This window comes from Cebus imitator, unplaced genomic scaffold (genome assembly GCF_001604975.1).
Source record: "Cebus imitator isolate Cc_AM_T3 unplaced genomic scaffold, Cebus_imitator-1.0 Scaffold344, whole genome shotgun sequence".
NCBI classification, from domain to species: domain Eukaryota; kingdom Metazoa; phylum Chordata; class Mammalia; order Primates; family Cebidae; genus Cebus; species Cebus imitator.
Genome location: NW_016107659.1, coordinates 446,452 through 457,011, shown reverse-complemented (window position 1 = coordinate 457,011; position 10,560 = coordinate 446,452). Strand labels below are relative to the sequence as shown.

The 10,560-nt window shown below is 42.8% G+C and overlaps 1 protein-coding gene across 1 annotated transcript in view; it reads right to left on the bottom strand.

Annotated features, from left to right (window-relative positions):
- EGFLAM (EGF like, fibronectin type III and laminin G domains) overlaps nucleotides 1-10,560 on the bottom strand; it is a 226,600-nt gene that overhangs the window by 53,155 nt on the left and 162,885 nt on the right. Inside the window, exons 8-11 of the mRNA XM_037730434.1 lie at nucleotides 5,240-5,355; nucleotides 4,341-4,659; nucleotides 3,581-3,681; nucleotides 2,369-2,469 (exon numbers count right to left, since the gene is read on the bottom strand). Of these exons, the coding sequence (XP_037586362.1) occupies nucleotides 2,369-2,469; nucleotides 3,581-3,681; nucleotides 4,341-4,659; nucleotides 5,240-5,355 (637 nt within the window). The remainder of the gene's footprint in view (nucleotides 1-2,368; nucleotides 2,470-3,580; nucleotides 3,682-4,340; nucleotides 4,660-5,239; nucleotides 5,356-10,560) is intronic.

Genomic DNA, 10,560 nt, shown 5'->3' with positions numbered 1-10,560 from the left:
AAAAAAAAAGGAAAGAAAGAAAATGGGATGCAGATTAGCTATTACCTTTCATTAATTTTATTTATTTATTTATTTATTCATTTATTTATTTGAGACAGAGTCTCTGTTGCCCAGGCTAAAGTGCAGTGGGTGGTGCACTCTTGGCTCACTTCAACCTCTGCCTCCTGGGTTCACGTGATTTTCCTGCCTTAGCCTCTCAAGTAGCTGGGATTATAGGCATGCGCCACCACGCTTGGTTAACTTTTGTATTTTTAGTAGAGATGGAATTTCACCATGTTGGCCAGGCTGGTCTCGAACTCCTAACCTCAAGTAATCTGCCTGCATTGGCCTCCCAAATTGCTGGGATTACAGGCATGAGCCACCGTGCCAAGCTTTTTAAAATTTCAACTTTTATTTTCTTTTAACCAGAAGTAGATGATTACTTCTGCTCAGAAAAAAATTTAGCCTTCTCTGTTTCTGAAAAGGACAGGATCCATAAGAAAAGTAAAGGAAAGATCATAAGAAAGTAAAAAAGAAGAAAATGATGGGCAACTAAGGGTCCCCTTGTTTTCAGTGATTGCCAAATGTTTAAAGTGAATTCAAGGTACAGTGAATTAGAATGTGAGTCACTCTGCTTCCAGGGATTTCTCTGAGGACTTTCCTTGACTCTCAAATAACAGGCTCAGTGATACTAATAAAACATAAAAGTCCAGGTCTTCACACTCATTTTGGCAAGCTGGCCAGCCCTGCCATCTGTGCTTAGCTGTACCCAATACAGGTGAGCTCCACAGGAGGCTCAGGGGCGAGGTGAGATGGAGGAGGAGCGTCCTGAGATGGCTGCATTATTCTTGTTTTCTTCCCAACCTCCCTATGGCCCAGGAGTGCTCACAGTCACTATGCCTAACAGGTGGAATCTTGGACCTTTCTGCTCAACTTCCAAATAGCCACCAGGCCACTTCCACCTGGATCCTGAGACTGCCTGTGGGGAAGGAGTCATGGCCGGCATTTTCCTTACAAGGATTTTCATTAACTGCAGCTACTCTCAGGCCCTCCTTTTGTCTCAAGATCATCAGTGAAGTGAGATGCAGTTAAGAGGCATTGTGGGACAGGCTTACCCAGAGGATAACAAATTCACTCAGTAGGAGTTGCATAGTTGGAGGGCTGCTACCAGCTAACAACTGCCAGTGCTACTGAGAGTCTATCTGATCCTCAAAGTGCTGGAGCCCCACAAGCTGAAAACCACTGCCCAAGATCCTGGTGGCTAACACCAAACTTCCATGAATCACGTCATTTAGCAAAGCACGGAGACCCATCTTCTAGCCTAAGTGGGATGCTCAGAAGCCTTCTTCAACTTAACCAAAAACACATTTTATGCTGAAAGTAATTTAAGAAGACAATAATGGTTGAAGCTTATTGAGTACTTGCCCTGGGTCAGCACTTTTACGAATTAACTCGTGTAACCCTCACAATAGCCCCATGAGGACATGCAGGCTTGGAGAGGTTGTGTCATATGCCAGAGGTCAGGGAGCAGGGGGTTGGTGCCATGAGGATGTCAACCAGTGCACCACAGAGAAGGACAAGGCTGGTGCCCATTGGTTGTTCACAGAGAGGTGCAGTGCACATCTCCATGAGAATCTTTAAAAATCCTCAACCCTCCACAAAACTCTGCCCCACAGAAAACCGCACATAAGCTGAAGGTGGCTTCCAGAGTGTGTTGGGGAGAAACAATGAGGGCAGTGGAGGCCAAAGAGCTCCCCAGCACAGCACAGAGGAGGAGAGGGTGGGGAACCCATGGGAGGTTACAGTCTCCTCTTGGTCCACACCTGTTGGTCATATTTATTCAAAGGAGATGAGAAGACTCCAGCTTTCTTCCCATCACATCACTAGAGCTCCAGAGAAAAGGGACTGTATTTCTTTGGCTCACTCTCCATCCTCGGGATCGATAGCAGTGCCAGGTACACTGTAGATGCTCAAGAAACATTCAGCAGCACTTACAGCACCAGGTACATTCAACAGCACCTCCAGTGTCATGTACATTCAACAGCATCTCCAGAGCCAGGTACATTCAGCACCACCTCCAGAGCCAGGCACATTCAACAGCACCTGCAGAGCCAGGTACATTCAACAGCACCTCCAGAGTTAGGTACACTGTAGGTACTACTGAATGAATGAATGATTACAAGGTTCCAAAACTCAAGTTTTATAGGTTATTCTGCAATCCCAATACCCTAGTATTTGGTAAACTGGTTCATGCTCGTTTTATACAAACCGTTCTTTTATCTACCATAATCTATCCTGTATATATTATTTTCATACTATAAAAATGCAAATACAGTGTAAGATAACATAACAACAACAAAAAAAGTGTGAGGCTTTTGGCAGGAATTACCTGAACTGGAGGGAGCGTCGGATGATAGTCAGGGACATGAAATCCCCTCTCCCGTGTTCGTTCTCCCCACAGTAGAGCAGTAAGCCATCCTCTGCCTCTGCCTGTGATTATACAGACAAAAGCCACAAGAACAGTAAGCGCCTCCCCTGCCATAAAGCGCCATCTGGAAAAACTCACAAATGTGAAACTTGAGCATTTTCTCCACCATGATCCTATCTACAAAGGGTCACGCACGTGGGCTCCAATTCACTCCCAGATACCTGGTCCCAGTTCATTTTCAATAAACAAATGGCAGTGATATAAACTGTGTGTGGCATGCACTGAGGCGAGAGGAAGCTGACCCCATCTTTGACCCACTCTTTCCTTGTCTTTGTGGACACACCTGCAGAGCCTCAGAAAACCAAATGTACAAAGGCCACGAGCACAGTAAGGACGTTGCTGGTGCACATCCAATTCTATTCTCACCAAAGAGCATTCCATGTTTCACTTTGTTCTCTTTATTTCCCTCCCTCTTGGGAGGCATGCAAATTCGCTTCTTCTCTCAGGAGAACAGGATGATAAGAACAGCTCAGCTGAAAGCTGTGCTGGTGGTCTTGGACTAAGGTCATTTCTTGAACGCTCAACACTGTGGCCAGGACTTCAAATGGGACCTCTTTACAGACTTCCAGACCTTTCTGTGTCTTTGGAGACACCCAAAAGAATCAGTTTAAGATGAGATCACTGATTAAATTCTTATCTGCAGTGATTCAGATCAGAGAACCTCCATTGGGCCCTCATGATGCAAGGGTTGCGTAGAGAACTTTTTCTATTTGTTCAGTGACAGCTATCACGATGAAGGCACAGAATTGGGCTCTGCTTTTAAACAATCTGGAGTGAGGAATGCATTGTTTCTTCTCAGTCCTGACCTGGGAGAAATCACTATTATGAACAACACTGCTAGGACCCTGACATTCTCACTTGGAACCTTCACAGCAGCCCCTCCATAGTCCAGTGTTAAACAAACCCACCCTCTCCTCACTGTCACACTTGCATGTTGTGAATGTGCCCCTCATTCCTACTGTCTCATGAGCGACTTTAGAGACAGGCTCTGTGTCATCTTTACCTTTGATCGCCCTCCCTGCTGCCTCCCTTCCTCTCCCCCAGCCTTTGAATATAGTACATTGCTGTGTTAAAGTGTCCAAAAAGCACTCATCAAACAACACATCCTCTTACCCTAAATTCAAGAGTAATTTGAAATGCCTGATAGGAGTTCTTCAGAGGTTCAAACGTTACATAGGAGTGGCCAAAGAACTGAGGATACTGGATAACAATATCTGAAGAATAAAAAAGACCACACAAAAGAATGCTATTTCCTCACTTCTTGAAAAGCAAAAATCAATATACAACATTGCCTGGATACCTCTGAGTGAGAACCCTCACTAATCTGTTCAATTTCACTGTCTCCTTTTCTATACTTTTTATACCTACAACTCTTATTATTGGAGCCTTTGAGCTTCTGAAATTCTTAGGAAGAAGCGGCATTTTTGGAGCCTGGCCCTGGCTTTTCTAAGAAGAAACCAATGGCTTTAAGAGCACTGTCACTTGCCCTCAGCTATAAGGGCCTTTGTGTAATATAAGTTGGCCCAATTGTTATCCTTCTAAACCCTTGTGTATATGTTTTAGCTGCATATTTTGGTAGAGATGAGATTATAGTAAAATCTATATCTCTAAGGTAGTATCAGGATGATGTATTGATTGCTTTAAAGGAACTACACATTTGGCACACATAGAAATAGGGCTGCTGTCTATTTAGAAGCAATGAAAGTTGCCTCACAATTTGCCTTGTATTGCTAATTTAATGACCGATATGTGGAAAAAGGAACTTATCTTGGAAAAGGGGCTAGAAGGAACCATATTTGGACCACAGAACTGCCCTCTGGTGCTCAATGGTGCCAATTCATCATCACATTCTTCCCCTCCCCCAAGGACCTACCTTCTGAGCAGCTCTCACCACCTTTGCCCAGGTTGCAATGGCATCGCGAGCCCCCCCAGGTGTAGTCATTGACACAGAAGCTGTCGGCAGGGCAGAGAGTTTCATCACAAGGCACGTCAAAGAGCCTTGACATCATGGCCACACTATTCTTCCCCTTCCTCTCTCCAGGAATGGGCTGGGGAGCCACTGTGGTCACGGGGAGAGATGCTGAGGTAGGGGGGACAAGCCTGGAAATGGTCTTTGGGTTAGATATAGATATCCTCTTGCTTTCCACCAAAAATTTCTTCTTCCCTCCTTTGGTAGCAGGAAGTGGTTTAACCTAAAGCCAGAAAAGGAAAGAGATGAACACAGGGCATGGCAACTGGACTGCTTTATTTATAGTTGTTGCCTAGTACTTAAAAACATGGTCACTCCCAAAAACCCTATGATGGAGACGGGCAAGATAGCACTGACTCCAACTTACGGACAAAGGGCTTGATGCTCAGGGACTTTCAGTGCCTTTCCCTGTATTACTCAGAAAATCAGCGGTAAAGCTGATATGACATGATTTATTCTTATTACAATATTATGAAGACACATGACTTTGTCAAGGAATTGTTCATTTCCTTATAATACCTGCTTTCCTGAAATTTCCCTTGATGGGAAATTTAAATATGTTTTTTGCCAGATTGTGAAGTCCGCAGGCAGGAGCTGCCTACAGAACTTCAGCAGGGCTGGTACTTCCCTACCACTAATTTATCAGCTCCTAGAGACTGATCGTCAGAGGAAACAAATCAGTGTTAAAAGCAAATGGGCCCATTTAAGTTTTAAGTAAAATGTTTATGGTCCATTGGCTAAACTGCCTTGTTCGGCAAGGAAACATAAACACCCTGGGTTTTGAGAGCAGAGATTACTGTTACCTCCTCAAAGGAAATATCCAAATCTAAGTCGTCTTCAAATCCTTCATCATCCTCACCGGCTCCCATGTCGGTGATATAATGGGGTCCATAGCGGCCACTTCCCGCCTCCTCAGGGCCTTCACAAAGAAAAGCAGCATGCCTTCCATCAGCACAGGCTTCGCACCGTGTCTAGCCTAACTCAGCCACAGGCAGAGCTGTACCGAATGGAACGCAGTGTATTGGAAACGTAACAACAAATTCAACACAGAAAAGGAAGCATCAATGGCCAAAATATATTTTAAAATGTTTCCTCTCATAAGTTATTAAGGAATTGCCCCCATTGAAACCAGAAAGCATTTCCATTTTATACTGACAACACTGGCAAAAATGTCAATGAGATAATAAAAATATTACTAAGCATGGGATCAATAAGGACTCCTACTCACCGTACCTGTGTAAACTGGTCCAGCCACTTTGTGAAATACTTGGAAATATTTCATAAAGTAGATGTTTGTTCATACCTAGCAATCCCACCCTAACTTACAAAAGCTACAGAAACTCTTGCACATGTGTACCAAGAGGCATGTGCAAAACAGGTTCATAGCATCAGAATTTGTGATCTTAAAAAATACTCCAAAATGCTATTTATAAGAACAAACTACATCCCAAATGTCCGTCAACAAAGAATGACTATGTTAGAATGGAGTACCATATAGCAGGGAAAGGAATGATTGATCATTTAATATATCAACATGGTTTAATCTCACATGATTTCATGCAAACAATGCAAGCTACAAAAGAACACATCAGTTTGATGACCTTAATGTAAAAGACAACAGCAAGCAAAACAATATATTACTTAAGGATACATATATATGTAATTTAAACTCTAAAAAAGCAGGACAATCACAATCACATAAATACCCAAGGGAGGACAGAACAAGGATGTGAACGAGGTGTGATTCACAGGGGCCTTTGACAGTATTCCATAAAATAAACATATATATATACATATACATATACATATATATATATATACATATATATATATATACACACATATATATATATATATATATATATATACACTTTTGATGTACTAAGTATTTCATTAAAAGGTCTTTAAAACAAAAAGGCAGATTTTAGTAAATACTCCCATAATCCCCCCCAAAAAAGGGGGCCCTATAGGTATCTTGGGGGCCAACCATTTCATCCATTTTAGCAGGACAACCAAAATCTTTCAGAACTGAAAGCTGGGCTGAGAAAAGCTTTCAGATGACAATACAGAGCATTGTCCTTTGAGGGACATTCAGTTGGCATTTTTATTCAACTGTCATCCACAAAATCCACTGATCCATGGAGCTCTGATTCAGGCTGCACACAGGAAGCACTCCACCAGGAGGGGGCAGCCTTTCAAAGAGCGGCTGCAGGGCACCTGAGTGTCCTCACAGTGGGTTTGGGCCGGCACAGGTACTAACCTGCTGGCCACTCTCAGCTGAACAAACCAGGTACCAGCCTTCAGGGCAGTAACAACTTTGACAACAGAAACTGACTTTGGGAGGTTGCTGATGCCCATTAGTTATTAGACATCCAGTGTTTGGATGACTAGTGAAAAAGAAAAAAGAAAAATTATGTAAAAAACATAAACTAAAGTTAAAGACATTTTGCTTTCAAAATAAGCTAAGTCAAGGACCATTCTCACAAAGACAAACTCACCCTCCTACTTTGTCCATCCAGGCCGCGACAACAAAAGTACCAGAAACGGACAGCTTGTAAACTGCAAACATTTATTTTTCACAGTTTTGCAGCCTGTGAAGTCCCAGCTCAAAGGGCTGGCAGTATCTGGTGAGGGCACAGATGTGCCTTCTCCCTGCATCTGCACATGCTGAAAAGGGCAAACAAGCCCCTTTGGGCCTCTTTAATAAGAGCGCTGATCCCATTCACAAGGACTCCACCCTTATGACCTAAGCACCTTCAAAGGCCCTACCTTGGGGGTTAGGATTTCAGCATATGAATTTGAGGGAGACATAAACATTCTGACCACAGCACTCCTCCAAACAAAATAGCAATTGAATCGAAAATGGAGCGGAAGGAAATGGCAGGAAGTCATTTTTGTCAGGGGGTGTCCTGTTGACCAGAAATCAATCTCTTCCTAGACCAGAAGAGAGAAATGTGGTCAGCAGATGACCCAGAGGCAGGGTGTAGTAAGCTGTTCTCAGGGGTTCAGGCTCATCTTGGTGGAGGTGAGATAAAGTGGAGGTGGTGTTCTCCCCTCTTCCACAGCAGCTCCCCAGTTCTATTTAAAGTAGTCACTGGTCAACTGAAAATTCAACGTGTCAATGCCAGATTGATACCTGGATGCAAGTTCTCTCAAGCCACCTGTGTGCAGCGTATCTGTGTGCCAGACATCTCCACACAAAAAGCCCTTGAGGACAGCTCCCTCCTCTCATCTCTATCTCTGTACAGCAAGCCGTACCCTTTATCTGTATTTTTGCTTTCCGCAATTTCAGTTACCCTCGATCAGCCACAGTCCAAAAATATTAAATAGGAAATTCCAGAAATAAACAATTTATAAGTTATGAGTAGCATGGTGAAATAGCTCACTGCCCTGCTCCGTCCTGCTGGGATATGAATTATGCCTCTGCCTGGCATATCCACACTGCATATGCTCCCTGCCCATTGGTCAGCAGCCGTCTCAGTTGTCAGATTCACCGTGGTGGTATCCAAGTGCCTATGTTCGATTTCATAATGCCCCCACAGTGCAAGAGCAGTGACTCTGTCCATTCAGATATGCCAAAGAAAAGCCATGAAGTGCAGCTTTTAAAAAATCAGATGCTGAGGTTGCTAAGATCTTACGGTAAGGTAAGCACAAATCTTCTATCTGTGAAATTGTGAAGAAGAAAAATGAAATTCACACTAGTTCCACTGCATATATAGGGTTCAGTACTATCTGTAATTTCAGGTATCCACTGGGGGTCTTGGAACACATCCCCCGTGGAGATGGAACTACTGTATCTCTCTCTCTCTCCTGGCCCCTCTTTCTTTCTCTTTCTCCCCTCTGTCCCTTCCCTTGCTCTCCATTTCTATCTCTGCCTCTCTCATATATCAGAATTGTCAGATTCCAGAAGAATAAATCCATTTGGTAGTAAAAGAATTATATAGCAGATACACAAAACAAGCTGGCTTTTGTCTTCAGTAAGTTGGTCTCTCTCCATCCAGGCTGTTCTCCCTTGCCCTGAGCACCTTCTTGGCACATTCTCAACAATGTTAAGATTCTTTTCATCTTTATCCTATGGTTTTCTATCTGAAAAATCACCTTCAGTGACTCTCCACTGCCCACAATATAAATTCTGGGCTTCTTAGTCAAGAATTCAAGGTTCTCAAACTAGCTTCTCTTTCCTTCTTCTTTCCCCCATCACCATGATTTATTGAATTCTACTCCCTTTCCCCTTCCTACCAGGTATTATTGGGGGCTTAACATGATATATTCCTAAACCTTTCAATAATCTTATAAGGTAAGTATGACTAATCCCATTTTGTACATAAGAAAACTGAAGCTAATAGTAGTTAAGTAATTTGCCTAAAATCAGAGAGTTTACAACTGGCTGAGCTGAACTCAAGTCCAAGGTCTGTCTGGTAACTGCTCTCCTAATCGCCGGTTGCAGAAGAAGCCACTGTGGAGGTAGGAAGATCCTAGAATTTGAGAAAATTACCATATATGGATCATTCTTCATGTGCCAGGAGCTTCTCATACATCACTTAAGTTAATCCTCACAAAATGCTATAAAATTGGTGTTATTACTCCTATTTTACCAAGTGGAGATATAGACACAGAGAGATGAAATAACTTGCTCAAAGGCAGGCAGACGGGGGATGGTAGGGCTAGCATTCATCCTTGGTTTCTCTTTTTACTACATCATGCTACTTCACCCGAATCCTAATTATGTTTTCAGGTTTTTGTTGTTTTTTAAAAAAATACTCTTTAAAGCTATATAATAGCCAAACTAGTCTACCAGTTCCCTCCTTAATGCAGCTTGTATTTTCTTACCCTAAGATTTTAGTTAATGCTTTTTTTTCCATTGCCATCTTCTCCCCACTCCTGTCTCCTTACACCCAACCTACCTATTATCCCATGTGGCATGCATTCTGTGGAGACAGACCGGAATGTGTGCCATGAAAAGACCAAAATAAAGCGACATTTAAAAAAGAAAACAGACCCTTCTGGGGAAAAATGGTGAATCCACAAAGTAAGAAGCCAACAAGACCTGTAGGACATTCCTTCATCTTCTCCTGGATAGGGCTGCCCAGCCATGGATATATGCCTCTAATTGTGAGCTCGGCATAAATGCCCATTGCTTGATAAAGTCAATGCATGTGTAAGATGGTATGTACATCTTCTGGACTCCTGGCCTTAGACTCTTGCCTTTGTGTTTACCAACTCAACTGTAAACCTTTGAGGGCAGAAACCATATTTCAGATTTCTTGATATCCTTTCCCTTCCTCCATGTCACTAACACTTCATGTACTCGACAAAGGTCAACACCTTTGAGGGGAGTGAGAGAAGACACTCCCACAGTGCTGAAATATGTCCTGCGCTTGCCAAACATGGTGGGACTCTGCCTCCCAATCCAAAGACCCCCAAAATTGCCACCAATCCTGTGCCTTTCCCTTTCCCCAACTCAAGCTAGAAGAATGGAAAGAGACCTTAGATACCACCCAGCCCAATCTTCTCATTTCACAAGCATGGAAACTGAGACCACAGAAGAAAATTGACTTAAAACCAAGACCATGCATCTCAGGAAAGGAAGCTCTCACTCTAGAACCAGATCATATGACTCCTAGTTCAATATCCATAATGCTCCATCACACTATTTTTTTGGCTTCAAGTATCTAGAGGTAGTTCCGTCTGAAGAACCTGGAACCTAGAGCAGTTGAGGGTTAGAGTGCAGGAGGCTGAGATCTCTTACTGCCCCTCCATCTGCTCTAGGAACTTCTGTTTCTTGAAGGGAACTCTGAAATTCAGAGAAAAGGACCACAAACGAATTGCTGCAGCTACGAAATGATACCATGATGAGAATGGAAATAATCCTAGATTCTCTGCTCATTTCAACAAGTAAAATAAGGCACATATTTCTCTATGGATAGTGTTCTTTGGTCTTTGTAAAAATTGTTTCTGTTTTGACACTTTTTCTTTTTTTTTCCCATTTATTTATTTTATTGTATTTTAGGTTTTGGGGTACATGTGAAGAACATGCAAAATTGTTGCATAGGAACACACATGGCAGTGTGATTTGCTGCCTTCCTCCCCATCACCTACATCTGGCATTTCTCCCCCTGCTATC